Source organism: Lytechinus variegatus, chromosome 7, assembly GCF_018143015.1.
Source record: "Lytechinus variegatus isolate NC3 chromosome 7, Lvar_3.0, whole genome shotgun sequence".
In the NCBI taxonomy this organism is placed as follows: Eukaryota; Metazoa; Echinodermata; class Echinoidea; order Temnopleuroida; family Toxopneustidae; genus Lytechinus; species Lytechinus variegatus.
Genome location: NC_054746.1, coordinates 38357470 through 38379216, shown reverse-complemented (window position 1 = coordinate 38379216; position 21747 = coordinate 38357470). Strand labels below are relative to the sequence as shown.

Below are 21747 nucleotides of genomic sequence, written 5' to 3'. Positions count from 1 at the left end.
TTTTGGGGGCGCTTGTCCAATTTTTTACCTGTGTTCATCCCAAAATTTCAGGTGGACACCCCCTAAATTTTCGGCTTCCGCCCCCAATGCGCTTCGCGATCCGGCGAACCAGAGAGAAGTGATCGGGAATGAGATGCCGCAGAGAGAAAATCTCCGATGTCAGCTGGGTCGATGCTCAGTATACCGGTTACTACTACTAGTACCAGTGGACGACGCGACGTTGTCGAGAGCTAGAGCTAGACGATTCAATTTACATGTGATTTATAGCTCTACGGTACCTCTTATACGGATAACGTTCTGCCTTGCCCTGCCGTGATCGCAGAATACTGGAGATGGACTGGGTGAAAAGCTTGAAAGAATACAATGCTGCAAAGAAAAGGGATTTAGTCGGTAAATTTATTCATTATTTCATTATCCATTTGGTCAGTTTGGCAGTTTAGCTAGTTTGGTTTTGTAATAACTTGAGATTAAGTTGAGTGAATGCCGGCGGTAGAGGCGCAGCGGCTACCGGCGCTGCCTATCCATCGGCGCTCTGACTCTGAGCTCGGCCCCGTCTGTCTGGGAAAGGGTACCGTCTGTCTGGTGGGCCTTCGCAGTCGAGCAAGCGTCGAGCCCACTCACAGTCACACAGTATTGCGAATGCGAGGTTAGTAAGCCCATACTAACCTCACACCAAGCCTATACTAGCCTCACACCAAGTATGTGTTTTATTAGACAGCTGGCAGCCGTCTCTTTCGAGGAGTTTTTTAACATTTTCTTTTTTTTTTATTTCTCCTCTATCGCTATCGTGCAGCCACCATGGCACACTCTAGGCGACAACGCAATACTTACCCGTGTTAAGAAACTGGGACTCCACTCACGCGCATTTGGGCCGCCCTAGCTTAGAACTAAGCTTTGTTTCACGAAAAATTGAATATTCTTATAATTCAATACATGTAACTAATTAGATTAGTACTGTTAAATCGGTACTCACCGGTTCTTTTCTTGAATTTTCTTGAAAATTCCCACGCTTCTGGCTTCAATTCTGCGATAGATTCTGTTGCCATAGACAGCTACACATGCAACTTTATTTATAAATGGAGCGCCCCTTACGAGAGTCGCTAATGCCGCGGAAAAATTGTTAGGCATTTTGGCCTGTGGTCAAGGCGTTCTTCTGTTCTATTTTTTTATAGGTATGAGATCGAAATCACAGCGACTATTCACACTGTTCCATAATGATTCCGAAAGGAGGTGCAACACCCCCCACCCACATGGGCGCAAATCCCAGGGGGACACTTCCCCCTAACCCAAAATAGTAGGGGCACATTATCAAATGTCCCCCTACTATTTTTGTTCTTTTATATATGATGGAAAGAAATAGGCCTACATCATTTAAATCGAAGTAAAACATGTATTTTGGACGAGACGACCTTCTTTTGGGGGTGATAAACCTTTTTTTTTTTTTTTTTTGTTAGTTTGTTTTTGTTTTTTTTTTTGCCTGTTTTCCAGCCCCTGGTCCCCTACCTTAGATTTCCACCCTTGCCTCCCACTACTCTTGATATTGTTTGCGAATCTGTTTTGTAAATTAAAGGGGAATTTCACCCTGATAAAAAGATGATGAAAATATGAGAAAAATCATTTCAAAATATCGATGAAGGTGTTATTTGACAAAAAATGGAGTTGATAGAATTTAGAATGCTTGATTTATTGTGACGTCTATAACGAGCAGTTGCTCTATCCTAAATATAAAATGCCAAAATTTCCCATTTTTAATGGTCCGTAACGACCCACTTTTTTCTTTTTGATAACAAGTATGAATTGATGTACTAAATGTACCATAAAAATCATTATCATGTATTTCTTGACATTTCATTTACTTTTTTACCATAATAATAGCTGCTTGCAAAGGCCTACGCCGTCACAAAAAACCCGGGGGGGGGGGGGGGCCACTTACATTGACGAGTGATACCATGCGCGACCAAAAAAACACGTAAAAAGGATGTCCTTTTCACGATAGGGCACGTTACCTACGTAACGTGATCATAAGGGTGTCAAAAACACAAAAATAACGAAAAAAGGGTATCTATTAATTCGCTAGGAAAACTGTCGTGTTTAGGGTCTAATTTGCGGGGATGATAAAACAAAATCAAAATGTTTTATAAAGGATGTCCTTTTTGCTCCAACACTTCGTGTTAGAGTCCGATTTGCGCGAGGTGTAGAAGGTGGGGTCGTACTAAACCAAATAAGGTAAAGCCGACGACCGAAGGACCCGTAACAATAGGCATTCCTGTACTTGTTCAGGGGTTCATTTCAGGGAATATTTGCCAAGAGTATCGTTTTGTTTCCAATACTTGTTAAGGGTAGGGTTTCACACGCCAATACTTGTTAAGGGGTGCATTTTCAGAATATGGAAATTACGTGTTTAGGGTGCTTTTCGAGACCCCATGGTCGCGCATGGTATCCACTCGTGAATGGAAGTGGCCCCCCCCCGGGCAAAAAAAATCTTACCTTTGAAAAAGATTGGTGGGGGATGGATTTTCCTCGAACGCATACCAATTTTTTTCTGCTATTTTCATAATAAACTTTAAATGAATTCAACTTTGCACTACTTATTTTTTTTCAAAGACAAAATAACAAAATTACATCTCGTCATCATCATCATCACCACTATCATTAGCATCACCATCATCATCACCACAACCGTCACCACAACCATCATCATCACCAAGATAATTTTCATCATCATCATTGCCATCATCATCTTTTTTTTTTCTTTATTTTTCCCCCATCCCTTCTTTTTTTTTCTTCCAATATTCCTCCTTTTTTTTAGAGCGGCACACCGTCATGCTCCCTCACTGTTTATCCGCCTCTATATGCTTGGTGTTGTATAAATTGGCGGATACCTCATAAAATGAAATACTGAAGAGAAAATAAGGAAAGGGAAAAAGTAAGAAGAAAAAGAAGATGAGGAGAAGACAAAAAGAAAGCCAAACAAATGCAACAAAACAATGTCAAAATTTCGTAATAAAGTCTTCTACGTCAGTTTAATAATGATGTTTTCATTGAAATGAGAACAAAAAAAGAATTGAAACCATAGGCGGCGGAAGCGGGGACGTTCCCCCCTAAATTTGTTGTTGACCTTTTTTTTTTTTTGCTTGTCAATTTATTTTCCTACGTCCCCCCCTAAAATGTTTGGGTTGAGAGCCTTTTATTTTTTTGCTTGTCAAAATTTTTTAGGTTGTCCCCTCCTAAAATTTGGGGCTTAATTCCGCCGCCAATGATTGAAACAATGAGGTAAAAAGGACTACATTATATAGTGCAAAGAAATAGAGGGAAGCTCCGAGACAATAAAAAGGTTGAAAAAGAAAAAAATGTGAAAACACAAAGCTCTCACAACATGAGCATAATAACAAATAATAACAAATAAGCGAGGACAAGTAGCTGAGGGACCCCCCAACTCTCTCTAGTTATCTATCTATCTATCCGACTCGATTATATAAGAGAAGAATTTACTAATCAAAATATTATGAGCAAAAAGCACGAGCTGATATTTTGTATGAATATTCAAAACTGATAGAGAGACGCAATCGAATTATTCGATTGCGACAAAATTGATGATCTGAGAATTTATTGTTTTTAGGAATTCATTAAAAGCATAAAGTTGATCAGCATTAAAATATGGCAGGCGCAACCCATGAGTTAAAGCTTTATAGGCATACACCGATAAAAAATTTTAAGTATTTTTGGTATAATCATGAAAAAAATTGATATTTCATGAAAGAAAGCTCAAATCCCGAGGAGGAATATTCTTATGAATTGACTTTAAAAAAAACTGTGGTAAGCCCCATTTAATATTTGATTATAAGTCGAATAAAACAGTAAAAGCTGAAAAACGTTCGCGTGATATTTGGCAACCTCCCCCCCCAAAAAAAAAAAAAAATAAATAAAAAATAAAAACAAGTTTTTAACTATAATAACGATCGAAGGTAATTTTGTCTCGCGTAGAACTGGACAAATGAAAAAAAGATTGTCACTAAAAAAATGAAGGTAATTTTGACCCACGTAAAATTTGGCGAGCCCCCCCCCCCCAAAAAAAAAAAGGAAAAAAGGTTTTAACAAGCAAAAAAAAGGCTAAAAAGAGAAAGAAGAGACAAGAATATGAACGAAATATCCCCATTACAAATAATGCTGTGATCATCATAATTAGGGGTCGCATAACTAGTATGAACAACGTATCTAATTCCAAAATATTTACTACAAATCTCAAAAGGGGGATCGGGCAGAAATGCTCACCCCCACCCCCCCCCCCCCTGATCCGCCACTGATTCCAATCAATAATGACATTTATCTGCAATACTGATACTTTGGAATCAAGATACTGAAGATTGATACGCTTTACATAAATTATGAACGTCTGACAAAAAGATAATCTACCGATCACCTGACCGATCAGCTGACCAGTTCGCGTATCACTTCGGAGTTGATCACTCGTCGCAGCTGTGTGGAACGCTCACTGAAAATCAACAAAAAGGGCCTGAAATGTAAGTTTATTGTAATTCATTTTAATTTCAACTCATTTTTGGAAGTATTTAAAGGCTTCCCACCAAATGAAAGTCATATCGCATAACTCCAATTTGTATTAAGGCGTACATTTACCAAAGTCTTGGGTTTGAAATCAGAACTGAATTGTCTAACCCATAATTTTGGGTAATGTCGCCTATGAGGTCCATACATGTTAATGTTTGGACCTCATTGGTACTAGGAGTGCCATGGCATTAGGGGACTTGCAATGTAAAATCCCTCCGTCGGGGCTTTTCAAATTTTGTCTTTAATGACTAAAAATTTTGAAAATTAATGGATCCAAAATGCAAATTGATATTCCCTCTTGGCATTAATTGCCAAAAACCGGAGAAAAATCAAGTTAAAAGGAACAAAAACAGTGACTTACCTCGGCTGTCGCGCAAATTTACTTCCCCGTTTTATCTGATCTTAAAAGTACATAAACATATGGCCATTGAGTCCCCTGTACAGATCGCGCTAGAACTTCGGTCTCTGTATTTGGTGAGTGAAGCCAACGGAGTTCAGCTGAACAACCAACAACATAACAGAGACCGAAGCTTTTGGTCTAGTGTTTTATTTACGCTACAAATTTTAGAGTTGTTGGTTAACATTGCTTCATATCATTATTAACGCGAATGTTAGCCGAAACTCATTCCGCAATTCACCAGGGGCGGTATTCTGAGGTCATTTTATCTTTAAAATATTTTATTTTATCTCTTAAAATGAAATTTGTATTCTGAGATGACATTTTATCTATGAGATAAAATTTTCAATTTTATCTTGCGTATAAATTTTGTCTTGCGTAACAATAGATGATACGCTACAGAACAGTGCTTGCGTAGACATACCCATCGCGTATCTTGGTATTGCAAACGCGGATGATGTGCTTGCACTCATGTTAGTTTGAGAAAAAAAAAAAAAAAAAAAAATTAAAAGAGGGTAGGGGCTATTTTATCTCCGCGACGTTGATTTCAACAATAATTCTAGGTGAATTAACCCCAAATTTTGACATGAAAATTAAGAAAAAATATACATATTGAGAATAACACCTTAACGTTATTCCTATACAATCAGAAAGTATTCCATAGGATATATCTTGACTAATGTTGTCTTTGAAATGATGCTTGAAAAGATGCGATGGAGACTTCGAAAAAAGATGAGAGTATTGTCCTTTTTGTTAAAATGAAATCTCTGTAAAGACGCGCAAGCGTATAGTGCAAGCGTATTTCAAGTCAATAAATTGACACAATCTGTCCCCTTTGACACACCTCCTGGCGGAATGGATTTCAATTGGTTGAGTGACAGAGAGAGCTATAAAAGCGCGTTTCTAATTGGATATTGATTAAAAAGTAGGTGTGTCTTACAGAGATAAAATGAAGATGAAATTGTTCTCAGAATACCAATTCGGAGAGATTTTAAGGGTATTTTATCTCACTGATTTTAACGGAGATAAAATATTTTATTTTATCTGGGATAAAATGGATCTCAGAATACCACCCCAGGTCTTTTTCTGGTGAAAAGCGTTTCAATTTTACAAATATTTTTTAATGTAAAAAGCATATAAAAAAGAGCAAAAACAGTTACCTCGGCCTGGCCCTGGAAAGTTACTTCGCATGTCTCTTCGACGGAAATAAAAGGAAGGTCGTTGGTGGCGCTAATACAGTTCACAACCTTAATTCAGCTTGTCTGTGGGCCTAATGTATTTTTAAAACTACATGTAGATTCTTGATTCTTTGTAAATATGCACAATTCCAATGATTGTTTGATAAAATGGAGATACCAATAATAGCGACTTGCAAAACCGTGAGAGGGCGCTTTTTTTGCTGACTCAAAATCGCGCATGGAAAAGTGTGATGAAATTCGTTGCATGACACCTCATCAAAATTTGCTTGCTGCTCTCTGTCCTTTCCCCTCGGTGATCGGGTGTTGTCATTTTCTAAAAATAGATCATTGGTTCTGTCCATACCAAACACACTCGGCGATGAAGTGAGTTTGTGCAAAGAAATGGGATGGGAAAGTTTGAGTACATGCGTAAGTATATTCGAATCTTTATTGTATCCATCTGCCGTTAGGTTAATACCACGTCATCTCGATTGGGCAAACCCTTATCTCAACATCTATGTATATTGTTTTTTTAATTCTTGTAGTGGAAATGAAGAAATTTGAGCTGGAATCGGCATATTTTGTGTTGTTTGCTTACGCCTTTTAGCGGTTCACCACTTATTCGTTGCCGTTGCGCTCCCAGGGCAATGCGCTTCTCTGTAACTAGGAACTTATCAAAATACTACGACTTCAAAACATCAGCAGAATTACTCCCTCCCACTCAAAATAATTTGTCAACATCGTCATATCGACACATCAACATCGACATTGCTAATGCTTTCAGCACTTATTTTTCCTCCATTTTTGGTCCTTCTTTACCTCTTCCTAAGGCTCCTTCTTCATGTACTTTGCCTATCCCTTCTCTCTCTGACCTGTCCGTCTCCACCTCTGATATTCATTCTGCTCTTCTTCGCCTATCCAAGAACAAACCACCGGGACCTGACGGCTTGTTACCCAGTGTACTCAGTAATGTTGCCCTTGAAATTTCACATCCTCTATCTATTTTGTTCAATGCTTCTCTCCACAGTGGAACTGTGCCTTCTTGGAAACGAGCCCATATTACCCCTGTTTTTAAGAAAGGTGAAACATCCGACATTACTAATTACCGACCAGTTGCCTTAACATCTATGTTGTGCAGAGTGCTTGAGAAGAAGATTGTGAAGGCTATTGATAATCATGTCGAATCGTTTGGTCTCCTTAATAGAAACCAGCATGGTTTTACGAGAGGGAAGAGTTGTGTTACTCAGCTGGTGAATGTGCTCCATAGATGGGCGCAGGCCTCTACAAAATTTTTTTTGGTCACTTGCCCTGTTGGGCAAGTGATGAAAAAGATTGCTTGCCCGAGAGAAAAAACTGCTTGCCCAATTTTTAAATAATTTTTTCATTATGACGGCACTACTCTTATTATTATTAAGGTATACAAAATAACAATTGAGAATCATGTCCAGTATAAAAAAACACGTATTGAAAAGGATATTTTCAGCAACGTAGGCCTGAGTCTTAACGTTTATTTTGGAGAGAAAAAAATTGATGTTTTATTGGGCATTTAAGGTTTTAAATAAAACCTTCAACAAAAGTTGCTAATATTTCATATTTTGCATCTTTAAATCCATGAAATGGCTACCTGCTTACCATATTTCCTTAGAATTGCTTTCATTTACCGTAGTTGGAAACTATAAAGAAAGCCAGTGAAAAATGTTCAGCTCTTAATTAGTTTGAAACCATCAAGTCTTTTCTTCATCATTTTATGATGTTGCACTCGGTCAATGATTTTTATCTACATGTTTTCACATGCTACTTTTTTTTTCTATTTTGAGGAATACCTGTTCACTTATTAATGAATTATTACTAACATTGTTTAATATTGTATGATTTTTAAGTAATTTTTTTCACTATGCTTAGAATCTTGGGTGTGTGTGTGTGTTTGTGTGGGTGTGACTGTGAGTTGAACTTTGATATAAATGAATTCAATATCTAATTTCTACTTCGCCTATTCTAGTACAATAACCTGTACTCGGCCATGTAATAAAGGCCCACTGTACCCTAACTTTTCCTGAAGTTCTTTGAAAACGCAGACTTCTACGAAAATTGCATTTCTCTATGGGGGAGTCTAAATTCGGTGAGAATGTATTCATTAATAACTTAAATATACATAACAATGAAGAAATCATCAAACTTTATTGGGAGTTTTGAATAATATACCCGAAATGTAAACTCTGTCTGAAACAGAAAATCACCATATTTGAGGCATTTCCTGAGCGAATTGTCCCCCAGAGCTCTGGCAGAGAGACAGAGCTCAGACTGGCTAGCTAGTATGCGCACGTGTGTGAGCCTCCCGCCGGCCTTGTAAAATAGATGGAGCTTTGTTTGATGATTTATTGTCTGATATTTATCTCATCCCCTCAAAAAGGGAAACAAATGAATTTTAAGTCATAATTATACGGCAAGTTATTTTGGATGTTAATAGGCCGTTTTGAAAAGCAAAGCCGAATGACAACTCACCAATGCGAGGTTACTAGACTCTTTGATATATTTCCTGTGTAATTATAATTATTTTATCACAGAATTGTGATATCGGAAGGGGGAAAATGTGCATTAGAAATTGCACATGGTGGTAGTCATAATGGACCCCATACTACATTCAACTGTTTCCCGGCCATTGCGTTGATATTTTTCATACCTGGTACCATGTGTATGGAAATACGTGGTACAGAAAAAATAACGCAATTTCTGAATTTGAAACTGCGCTACTCGCTATATTTTAAGGCTTATTCATGATTTTGAGTGTGGATTTTGGATGATTTATGGAAAAACGAGGTACAGTACAGAAAAAAAGACGCAATAGCCACTTGCCCGATCGGGCAATTGACTTTGAGAAGTGCTTGCCCGCACTCATTTTCACTTGCCCCGGGCAAGCGGGTTTGTCGCGCCCTGGATGGGCGACTGTCTTGGATAAGAGATCCCCACCACGAATCGACGCAGTTTTTTTTTGCCGATTTTGATTTCTTCCATCTGGTAGAGCTTCATAGGTTCACCAAACTTCTACACAGAATTTTGAAATTTTGAGTAGAAAGTTATTAACATGTATGCTAATTTATGCAAAATTTATTCATTAATCCTAGAAAATGCCTCTTTTATTTGTTGACAGATTTTATTTATTTTTGTTCCATCAGAGAGCTACATGAGGTCCACCATGGTTCTACACATAATTTAGAAATTTTGACTAGAAAATTATTTATGCTTATTTATACATATTTTTTTCATAAATTACAATAAATGCTTCTCTGTCATGTCTTCATCAATTTCATTTGTTTCCTCAATTTATGTCACCAATATAATTTACTACAGTGTCAACTTGGCTGAAATTAAAAATTGTGTTACCTTTCTTTGCGAGATGCCGAATGAGCTCTACATTATTAATGTGCTAGTTTCACTCTGTCTTTGAATATTTTCAGGTAAAACAGAAGGAGACAAAAAGGCAGAAGAAATGGAGATGTTCACAAAACTTTACACTGAAATGAAAGGTCCAGATAAAAAGCAAGACAAGACTCTGAGTGCCATTCCCAGATTTTATTTTAAAGTAAGTAGATATTCAGAGAATTATTTTTTTTGTCAGTAGGGACAAGATTAGATGGTGGACTCAGATCAACAGTTTTTATTTCAAGTCTTAGTAAAGATCACAGTATTAATCAAAATCCTTTTTGTTCATTTCAAAAGTTGCACTGTTATATCAGAGGGTGTTACTGATTTATCTTGGCCTTTGTGACATCTTTGATACTCTATAATGTGATTCATATTGCAGCTTCAAAAAACAGAATTGAGCTTTACATTGTGTATACATGTCAAAGTTAAGATTTTTACCTTGCCTTGCCTAAATAAAGTTTGGCAGAGACCTAGGAATCCCCTTTCCTGTTAGTCTGATGGTCTATTACATATATGTTAAAGTTTTTGTTTAACTTGCTATCATTTCATTATTTGTGCATCTGATTGATGTCTCAATTAGTCTACTTTAATTCCATGATCGTAGACTTTGCAACTACTATTGTATTTTCTCTTTATGAAAGTAAGATTGGAATCAATACTGGATGGAAATAGTTCTAAGCTGATTGTTTTGGGGTGATTTGTGTACTTTATTTGTGAATTAATGTTGTTTTATTTGATATAGTTACCAGGTGAAGACGATGTACTGCTTCAAAAATTAAGAGAGGAATCAAGGTAAGATTTTTTTTTTGTGAATGCAGGTAAAAATATGTAAGCATCAAGAATTCAAATAATTTGTGAAAAGTACACACCACCAATGTTTATCATTTCTTTATTGTGTGGTGTTTATTTTTCCTCTCTGTATGCCACCACCAACCATAGATGGTTGGTGAGGCAATTTACGTTTTGGGGGTCATCACTCTGTTCATTCGCCCTGTTTTTATTCTCCCTATAATAAAAGAGTGATCATCTGCTTAGCCCATGTAATGAGAGATGTTATTTGGGGGTCATGAGGTCAAAGGTCACAGTAGTCATATTATATACTTTGAAATATTTTTGTCTCCAATAACTGGAGAACTGACTGAGGGATCAACTTCAAGCTAACAAATAACGGATATAAAAATCTAGAAACTCTCTTGAACATTATATTATTAGATCATTTGTGAGAGGGGAACAAGTAGATCTTCAGTTGAGACTTGGATTCAGCAAATAATAAAAAAGGAAAAAAATATTAGTGAAATTACAATTACAATCCAGTTGTGAAGTAAGAGTTAAACTTGGTTTTAAGGTAAATGCAATATGTATTTAAGATCTGGTAATAGTGGTAGCCTTCAGAGGCATAAATTTTGACTGCGTGAAGTAAAAATTGTATAATTCATGTACATGTACGTTTTTCTTTTGGTTGATCTTATTTAGAGCCGTTTTTTTGCAAAGGAGGAGTAGAGAGCTACTAGATAATGAAGAGCTTCAGGTATATCATTGTTTTGTTTTGTTTGTTTATTGAATATTTTGATAAATGTACAACACCCCTTACCCTTTCCTCTTCAACCAAGTATGAATACCCACATTATACTGCATCAAAGTCAATAGAAAGGTAATAATATGAAAAGACATTTAAAGGCCAATTCAATCTTAGCAAGTTGGTGTGAATGGTAAATCCATTAAAAATCAAACAAGTATAGTACTGAAAATTTTATAGTAATCCAATGTTGAATAAAAAAGTAAGGACATTGTTTAGGAAGCTCCTTGTTTAAATTAATTCATAAAATGTGTAAAATGCATGTTCAATGCATATTATATGTAAATGAGATGACACACATTAGACTCAACAGTACGAAAGCTCTTGACCGAATCAGTATAAGTTCAGAATATGCAAATGATAATTTCAATGTTCATGGAACAGTCACACTCTGTTAGATTTTATATTCCATACATTAATCATAAGCTTCCTCATTTGCATATGACCCATGCTGTGTAAATAATAACTGTGTGAAATCAAGTAAAATGTTAGATGTCTTTACTTCTTGTTTTACTTTGAATTTGATGAAGATTTCAATTTTATGCTTGTTTTCTCTCCAAATCGATTGGTTGAGATAGTTTAAGCAGATAGGTTTTATAACTATTGGAAATGGTATGATTGTGAATACATTATGTGATTAAGTTGATATGACTCATTGTGAATGCATAATGACAAGCTGAATAATCATTTTATAGGTGTTGGCCAAACTTTAGTACTTACAGTGTGCAATTATTTCAAGACATCATGAATGATTATTCCTCTCAAACGACAGGAGGCCTTCCATATTTGTTGAACATTATTACAAATGTCATGTACCTCAGGTCATTGTGTTAAAAAATATAAGAATTAATGTCAGTTCTCACAAGTAATGTTTGTCTTTTATGGTATATTACAATTTGATTACAGAATTTGTGGTTTTTGCTTGACAAACACCATACACCACCTGTAGTCGGTGAAGATCAGATGATAAACTATGATGACTTTCTTAAAGTTGCTACAGAAGCAGGGGAAAAATGCAAGTAAGGATAATTACAATTGCCATGATATTTTACAGTGGCCTACAGATTACAATATACTTTATCCATGACATTCATTTACTCATTTGCGACATTTTGCCTGATTGATGGCATTAGTGATCTCACAAATTGTGTCATGGGAATTTCATTATCGTAAAATAATTTGCATTTTGATATGAAACAATGCATTCCCTGTTATTCAAATACTGTATATGCATGTTTGATTTAATACATTCATGTTAAAGTGGATAATATCTAGGGGAAAATTACACAGAGGTTCTATAATAGTGTCCCAGAAAATTCCCATTCTCTACAATGTTAAATCATATCTAATGATAGAGACTTAGGCAGTTCATTGGGAAAATAGCCTTTGGATTTTTTTTTGCCTGATACATGTAACACCTATCAAAATATTATTTTTATTATTTGTTATTATTTATTCATATTTCACCAAGGTAGCTTATGAAGTCAAGAATTCTAATCTCTTTTCTTCTATTCCCTTTCCCCTCCCCTTGTCACTGTCCTTGCCTCTATCTGTCTGTCTCTGTCTTTGCATCTCTTAGACCATTCTTTACAGCAACCATCTTTGCTAAGCTGCTTCAAAATGACCCCTATGGTAGAATCTCAATCATGCACTTCTTCAACTATGTAATGCGTAAAGTGTGGCTTCATCAAACTAGGATTGGTCTAAGTCTCTATGATGTTGCTGGGCAAGGATTTCTCAAGGAAGCTGTAAGTTTGTTTTACCCAACTCTTTTTTCCCCCTGAATAGTTAGATATGCATCATCTTGTCCAAACTGCCCAGTTATTTGGGTTTCATGCCAATTGCATTCATCATAATAACATCAACAAAAGTAAAATTAATAGTGCATAAATTCACTGAAAAGAGTTGCTGGGGATGCTCCTTTAATACTCAGAAAGGCTTGTTTAGATAATGGCTTGACAAAGCGCAGCTATATTTTTGTGTGCAAAATAAGTTTGGTTTGTGGCTTGTAGTGCGGAGGCTAACAATTTTTTTTATTGCAAGGCAACCAAAAACTCTATACCAATCAAATCAAGTTCTTTACAAAAATTATTGTAAAGTAAACAAATATGTTCAAAACAAAATGTGGAAGTCATTCAATATGAATATGAAATGATAATGGAATTGTAAAATATGAGATGACTTATAACAAAGAGAAATATAATGACCTCTTTTAATTTTCAGAACCTTGATAGAATTAAACATTATAGAAGATACTTGTGCTACCATATTTTGTCACAATGCCATCTCAGTCTAGTTTGAAAAAGCTGATGTAGGGATTTTTTAGTTTGTTGCAATTCATATTTTATTTCATTCATCATTCCATTTCAAATGGTACATTAAAGAGAAATTCCAGTAGTTGCAGTAAACGCTGATTTCATGAGAAAGTCTGTAAAACCAGGCTTAATTGTCAGAATATCATAGAAGATCTAGATCTGGTACATTTACATAAACTGAACTTTGTGAAATCTTGAAATCTACGCTGAAAAACGTTCACACTGAAGATCACCAACACAGATGGCACACGTGGGACAGTGTATTATTATTGCTGGAATAAAGACCCGACGGAAGTGACCGAATCCGCGCTTATTTTGCTTATTTCTCAGCAATTACACAATTTCTCCCAGAATCCTTTGGCACATATTTTTTATTCATACAAACAGACACTTGGATGGTCATTATATTAGATTCTGTAAAAAGTCATTTTGAGATCGTTACCAAAACTGGAATTTATCTTTAACAACTCATATGAAATAATACTGGATCAGATGAAGAATATTAAATAAAGATGTCTTTACTTACATATGTAATAAACAACTGATTGTGAACAAAAATCTATACAAATTAAATAGAAGAGGCACCTGGTCTGAAAGGGGGGGGGTAACATTTGAAAACAAAGAGAAAATATCATCAGTCTCTTGTTCATTGAACCTTTGATACTCAATATACTGGTTCATTTTCCAGCATGCTTTGCTAATTCACCTTTTGATTTCGCAATGATACAGGGATCAGTAACTTGAGACTCAAGGTTATTAATCAGAACTTTTTAATGATATGATATACATACAGGATCTTGAAAACTACATTCTTGAGTTGATACCAACCCTACCTCAACTTGATGGATTGGAGAAATCTTTCTACTCATTCTATGTATGTACAGCTGTCAGAAAATTCTTCTTCTTTCTTGACCCAATGAGGACAGGTAAGAATACCTCAGTGTTACCTGATTATTGCACTAACTCCGGGAATTATTATTATTTAAATAATAATAATAATAGTCAGTTCTTGTAGAGTGCATATCACATACCATTTACGGTGACACAACAATTGCTCCCATGACATTTGCTCCAGTCTTGATATCTCAGAGGGCATATGGTTAGAGTTAGGATTTTTACAGTGTTTTTTGTTCAGAATAATGTAAAGATAAGAATTAGGGTTTATTTAGTTATGGAGGTTGGATTTTATGTTTGATTTAGTGTGCAGATTTTCCATCAGAGCAATTGTCGCCGGAGCAAATGTCATGGAACCACCATTTAGTGTCTCTTTGGGCTTCCAAAAGGATTTGGATTTGATTACCCTTGCTTGAGCCCGGCAGACCTTTTCTGATGGTTATATTATTGGCTTGTTCAGTTTATAATGGCCAGTTACAAGATGACAGCCCTACAGTATTGTAATGTAAAAGCTACTAATTCATATGTAAATCAGAACAGCTTCCTTCATGTAAAGAAATAAACATTTGTAGCCATCATATATTGATACTAAATTCTTTCATATACATAGTTATCATTGTCCTCTTCAAATTGTAAGTTCCATTTTCTCTGTACACTATATTGACCGTTAACTTGTTTACTTATACATTTCTAGGTGCAAATTCTGTTACTTTAATTTTTTTTTTTTACTGTTAGGCAAGATCCGTATTCAAGATATCCTTGCTTGTAGCTTTTTGGATGATCTTCTTGAACTAAGAGACGAAGAGTTACCAAAAGATGCCCAGGAATCCAACTGGTTTTCAGCTCCTTCAGCACTTCGAGTGTATGGTGCGTAGTACCAATAGAGCTTGATTTTTTCTATATAGTGAGCAGCTAATACTCTTTATGTATTCTTATACTTTCCTGCACTTGGGAATATTTAGGATGAAATTATTGGTGCTCTTCATATCATTTCATATCTGTAATCCCCTCCCCATCATGTAAGTGAAATATATTTAGGAAGGTGATTTTTTCCACCAGAGAATGGTCTCATTATCAGGGTGAATTTTCTGATTTGTGTAACAAATATAATCAAAGGCAACTATTATCTCGTAAAAGTTATGGCTATTGTTTATTAAGACCAATGAACATGGCAGAGGAACATGCATCTCTTTGTTGTTATCTGTAATCATTGCAGTGCCATATTTTTAGAGGATATAATGGCTTTCTTGCAGTAAACAAAGGGGAACTTGAGAAAGAATATGGTAGGAAATGAGTGCACATTTGAATAATAAAATGTTCAAAGTTCTAACTATCTACCGTATTTGTTTAGAAGAAGGTTAGCTTTTATTCAGTCCTGTTTTGGACTCTCTCAAACCGAGTGATCAGTCATATTTTTCCCTTGTGCTGCCTGCTGTCTTGCAATAATAAGACCAAAGATAGGTGACAAGTAAATATCCACCACGGTTGTTTAATTATTAGATCATATCATCATCTCTAACCGATTCAAGTTTCTTGGGAGTGTTTCATGAAAGGACTTGTTAGACGTTTTATCCGACAAAAACTGTTTTATATGACTGTTACTATGGTAACAGTGCCTCTCAGCCAATCATTATCAAGGAAAGTTGTCAGACCTGACAACTTGTCAGATGAAAATGTTGATGAAATGCTCACCTGGAGGATGTATTAAGTTTAGAGGAAGCATGATTTTCTAGCTATTTTTACACTTGCAGTTTTATCCGACAAAAACTGTTTTATATGAGTTACTATGGTAACAGTGCCTCTCAGCCAGTCATTATCAAGGAAAGTTGTCAGACCTGACAACTTGTCAGATGAAAATGTTGATGAAATGCTCACCTGGAGTATGCATTAAGTTTATAGGAAGTATGATTTTCTAGCTATTTTTACACTTGCAGTCCTCATATTGAAAGCTTCTTAATTGTTTGACACATCTTAGTTATCATCTGCTTATACTTATAAATTACACTCTAGGTCAATATCTGAATCTGGATAAGGACCACAATGGTATGCTGAGTAAAGCAGAGTTAGCTAGGTATGGAACAGGAACATTGACAGAGGTCTTCCTTGATAGAGTCTTCCAGGAATGCCTTACATATGATGGAGAAATGGTGAGTTGTACTTTGTAAACCTTGAGAGCGTTCCATGAAAGGGGAAGTCTACCTCGTACATCAATTTGGGTCAAATAAAAGCATACAAATTGAGGAAGCATCTTAGTGAAAGTCGGAGAAGAAACATCTATGGAAGAATACCGGTAATAGAGTTCTTGAATTTTTTTAGATTTAATTTTATCATGTCACATATGAGCATTTCACCAATGTAATTGTATGCTTCAAAAAATGAAAAACTATATATATATTTTATCATCGTGAATGATGACAATATGGCAGTGCATAGAATTCCTTCTGCATGAAAAACTGGGCAAAAACTTGCATGTGATGTCACGAAATCAAATCTTTATAATTTCTTAACTCTTATTCCTTGATAGATTTTTGCCAAATCTTGGTTTATCTATTCCTCTGATATATCTGCTTGTATTGAAACCAACTTAAATGTCAGGGTATACTTTACCTTGAAGCATCCTGTCAATGATTATCATTGACAAAGTTGTTCTCAGCCAATCAGATGTGAAAATATAAGTAAATCAAATCTGTTCACTTAATGAAATCCTCCTAACAATGTGTTTCTTTAGACAAAGGATAGAAATAAGCCTTATTATGTGGTCTAAATTTACATATAGTAGATATGCAATATCCTTTGTTGTGTAATGATTGTACTGTGATGGAACAAGTTTTCTACCCAATATTTTGGTTGACTGGTGCATTCCTTTATGTTCAACAGATGCTAATCTTATAAGATATTGTAGGTGTGTTATCTGTTGTTTGAAATTATGTTGTTGGTAATAATTACTAATAAACATGAAATATTGTTTGGTTTTATTTCAGGACTACAAGACATACTTGGATTTTGTTCTTGCAATGGAGAATAGGAAGGAGCCTCAAGCTCAGCAATATTTCTTCAGATTACTGGATGTACAGAGCAGGGCTTATCTTAATGTCTTCTCTCTCAATTTCTTCTTCCGGGTAAGTGCGTGCAACTTTTCAAAATGTGTTGTGTCTGTTATCCTCTTGAATTCTATGTAACCTATAGAATGTTATTTGAGAATCAATTATTCTATTATTTCTATTGCAAGAAATCTGACTAGTTTCTATGGTTTGTGCTGTCTTGGATAATATGCATGAGTTTTTTTTCTGAGCTGTACGTGCATATAATTCTTTCTTTTATGATCTGTGAGGGTTAGTTTGAAGGTGTTATTAATACCAGTAGCTTGTTTTGTGAAAAGGTTTACAGTTCACTGTTAGTGTTACTCTTAAAAAGATTAAAGGTTTTCAAAACATAGTCGGAAGATGCGAGAGAACTATACGTTTAAAAGGATATTGGAGTGGGAGAATAGAGTATTCTTTCTTGAAATTTGATAAAGTCCTTGGGCTTGATCCAGAAAGAAAGTATGATTATGGTAACTTTGTCATAATGGCAACTACCATTGTAACAGGGCGCAACAAGCCAATCAAAATAAAGTTAAGTATGGTGGTCATGATGGAAAAATTACAATCGACCAAAGTCTAAACGAAACTGCCCCTGGACTAGATTATGAACCCAATGAGATGGGAAACACTAAATCAGATGAAAAGCAAAGATTCAATTGTCATGTTCATTCATATTTTATGTGTATGGAAAAAAGTGAGTATTCATTTCATACAAGATTATTTACAATATCAATTTTCATCTTTATTTTGTCTCCTTTATTAGGCAATCCAAGAACAGATGAGATCACATGGTCAGGAGCCTGTATCGTTTGCTGATGTTAAAGATGAGATATTTGACATGGTAAAACCAGCTGATCCACTTCATATTACATTACAAGATCTCATTAACAGGTATGTCTCAAATGTATTAATTTAACATTGAGAACTGTTATGAATATTATACCAAAAAACAAAGAAAATCATCTTGGTAATGTTGCATAACAATTACTATTATAGTAGCTTTACATCCAATGGTAACTTCCATGTTCATGATCAATAATGTGTCAAAATAAAAAATCCATTGGAAATTACAATGGGATAGCAAAGTTACTATAATTGTAACTTCCATGCAGTGGGATGCTGATTGGATGATGATATTATCTTCAAAATGCTTACATTTTCAAAATTATCACTTTATCCTAATAGAGTGAGAGTAGTGTTAAAAGATCATATAAGGGAGACTAGAAAACTATTATCCATACCTAAGTATTCTATAAAATATATTTCTGTATTATGGTAAGGAATCTTACATGAAATTTCCATACAGTAGATTAAAATATAACAAAGATTGTTACAGAGGTTATACCTCTGTAACATTATAATTATTTTGTGTTTTAGAAATATGATGCGGCCATCATGCAAGGCCTAAGTTTGTTGTCGTTTTTGTCATGATGAAATATATTCCTCCTACCCCAAAAAACATATATGAATGGCTAAACGAATAGACTTATATGATCATACATTAGAGCAAAAGGTGCATTAAAGAGGTCACTTAATCGTAAGCTCTCTCTTGTCAAAATCAATAATGTGCTTATTGGACTCCGGTAATATTATCTGTAATTTGTATTGTTATTTTGTTAACAGCAATCATGGTGAGACAGTAATCAGTATCCTGATAGATCTAAATGGATTCTGGACTTATGAAAACAGAGAGGTTCTCATGGCTGAAAATAATTCACAAGATGATGATCATGATATCTGAACAGGACATACAATGTTTGTCTTAAAGATGAACACTGATAGATCTGAATGGATTCTGGACTTATGAAAACAGAGATGTTCTCATGGCTGAAAATAATTCACAAGATGTAACTTCTGAAGGTTTCCATGGCGAAGAAGAATAGTGTAGTAGGTTTCACGGTACACCATGTATCTTTCTTGGGCAAGTGTTGGTCCTGAAAAGGAGATTGGGTGGCCTTTTCAGGACAAACACTTGCCCAAGAAAGATACATGGTGTACCGTGAAACCTACTACGCTAATTCACAAGATGATTATCATGATATCTGAAGAAGATATTTAATGTTTGTGTTAAAGATGGACACTGATGGAATTGAATGGATTTTTGTACTACGAGAAGAGGATTAGAACTGCCCACCATGTGATGAATTCTATTTTCCGGCTCAATCCACGTCCATACCAAAATTAATTACACTTTAAGACAGCTTGTGTGGTGAGTTATGGAAATATTGAGTTGACCATCATCAGTGTTGTGGGAAGATTAGATTTTCAATCCAAAATGTACCTCTATACTGATTTACGTCAGTTATTATTCAGCTGTTGATATTTTTACAATGCTTCATGGTCAAAGATGTCGATGGACAAATTGAAATATTTGTCAGTTCTTGCCATTCAGGGCACTTTAAACATTGTATCGTCTTTACTTTTAAGAATGTGATCACAGTACAGTCTGTATGTATCTTGAATGAAGAAGGTGACTGTTCTTTCCCTTCCTAGATGTACCTTCTTACAACTTTTTGACTTAAACAAATGGAATTGAAGCTTTTGATATATAGTATAAGCCTGTGTATGTATTACATGTAGTTTAATTTCTGAGCCCTTAATATTAATAACTAAAGTTGTGGTCTTATGCTGAGGGTGCACCTTTATATGCCAGATCTAAATCATGAGTAAATATTTTTTAAAAATGAAATGAGTCATGAAAATATCTGTTCTTGTCAACATTGGATTATACAGCACCCAGAGATTTCAAGTACATGGCCTAACATGTGCACTGGCCAGCAGGGACAATGTCAGAGATGCCAACCCTCCCGATTTCATCGGGAGGCTCCCGAAAATTCATCCCAACTCCCGCCCTTACGATTACCATCCTTATCCTCCCGAAATTACGATTTTTTTGCATTGATCAAATTGGATTGGAAGGACATGTATCGTCTGCTAACTTTAGCATGTAGTAACTCCATTACGTTCGCTGCTACTAAATTCTGTGTGAAAAGTAGACAAATAAGGAGCAGCGAAGAGCTGGTGCATGTGATATGCCCGACGGGAATCCACTGTGCACCAGGCCGGTAGGCCCGGCTAGCTTCGCGAGGTGTGTGCACTCGCGGCCACTGGATTTGTCGAGTTGTGCGGTGGAATATCGGTGTGTTATTTCGGCGTATTGATGGGTTGATATTGACACGAAATGGCGAAAAATCAACAAAAGAAGACCAAGAAATGGTATGAGAAGTATAAGACTGAATACAGTCTCCAGTACCTGTGTGTTCGGAAGTCGGAAAGAGGAATTTACCATGCATTTTGCGCAATTTGCAGCGTGGACATTTCAGTTTGGCAGGGAGGTCGTGATGATAATTCGGAGGCACTTAACGTTCGGGAGCAAACGGCACAGGCCTACGGACATTACAATGACAAGATCTTCGAGCTCCACTAGTACCCTGTTGTCTTTATTTCACCAAGCAAGGGACCAGCGCTGAGCTTTTCTTTACTGGATTTATAGTGGAACATAACCTGCCCATAGCCGATAGTGATAATGCATCCTCATTATTGTTGTTGAACAGTTACTTCTTTTGTCCCCTCATTTTTTATTTACATGTGAAAATGCATATTTGATATTTTTAATGTTAAAAAAGTGGGAACAATGTTTATTTCAAAACATGTGAAATGCCCCAAAATAAGGGTCAGATTGCATCAGAGAGCATCTAGAAACCCAGAGCTTCCAGGGCCCTAAGGCGGGCGGGCCCTGGACCCCGGCCACAAGGGTCGAGTGCTCCACGCTCGAGATGTGCGCTACACACACATAATTTGGTGGCGCTTGCAAATCCTCCCTAATTCTGATTTCCAAAAGTTGGCATCTCTGCAATGTTAAGTGTATCTCAGCTGATATAATAGTGGATTGGATACTTGCTGGTTTTTCTTATTTGAATATGTTTATCATTTATGTTATACAAGGTTAATGCTCTTACAGCTTTGCTCAGATATGATACGGCAAAGCTTAGCAACATTTTTAATAGCGTTCAAACATGGTGAGACACAACACGCGTCATTCATGCAAATGTATTAGACATTTTGTCGAACGTTGTGCAGAAAAATTCTTAAAAGTAATTCTTTCATAGTGATTGCATGACTTGTGTTAAATTATGTTAAGAGTTTCACAATCCTGGACAAATTATTTTAGCATTTTGTTTTTTTCACAAAGAACTTGATTGATTAATATTTTTCTGTCACCATGCAAAAAAAACAAAAATACCCCCAACCTTATATGTGCTTCGTTTCATTCATGACATTCAATTGACTTTGTTTATGACAGATGTTGCTGAGG

At 35.8% G+C, this 21747-nt stretch overlaps 1 protein-coding gene across 1 annotated transcript; it reads left to right on the top strand.

Moving 5' to 3' along the window:
• Positions 1 to 263: 263 nt before the first annotated feature.
• Positions 264 to 20252, top strand: LOC121419221 (serine/threonine-protein phosphatase 2A regulatory subunit B'' subunit gamma-like). The gene is made up of 12 exons (XM_041613579.1): positions 264 to 390; positions 9597 to 9721; positions 10307 to 10356; positions 11038 to 11092; positions 12047 to 12159; positions 12720 to 12888; positions 14249 to 14381; positions 15085 to 15216; positions 16360 to 16496; positions 17331 to 17468; positions 18196 to 18323; positions 19056 to 20252. Exons 1-12 carry the CDS (start codon positions 333 to 335, stop codon positions 19171 to 19173), a joined length of 1356 nt encoding a protein of 451 aa, XP_041469513.1. The 5' UTR covers positions 264 to 332; the 3' UTR covers positions 19174 to 20252.
• Positions 20253 to 21747: the final 1495 nt, after the last annotated feature.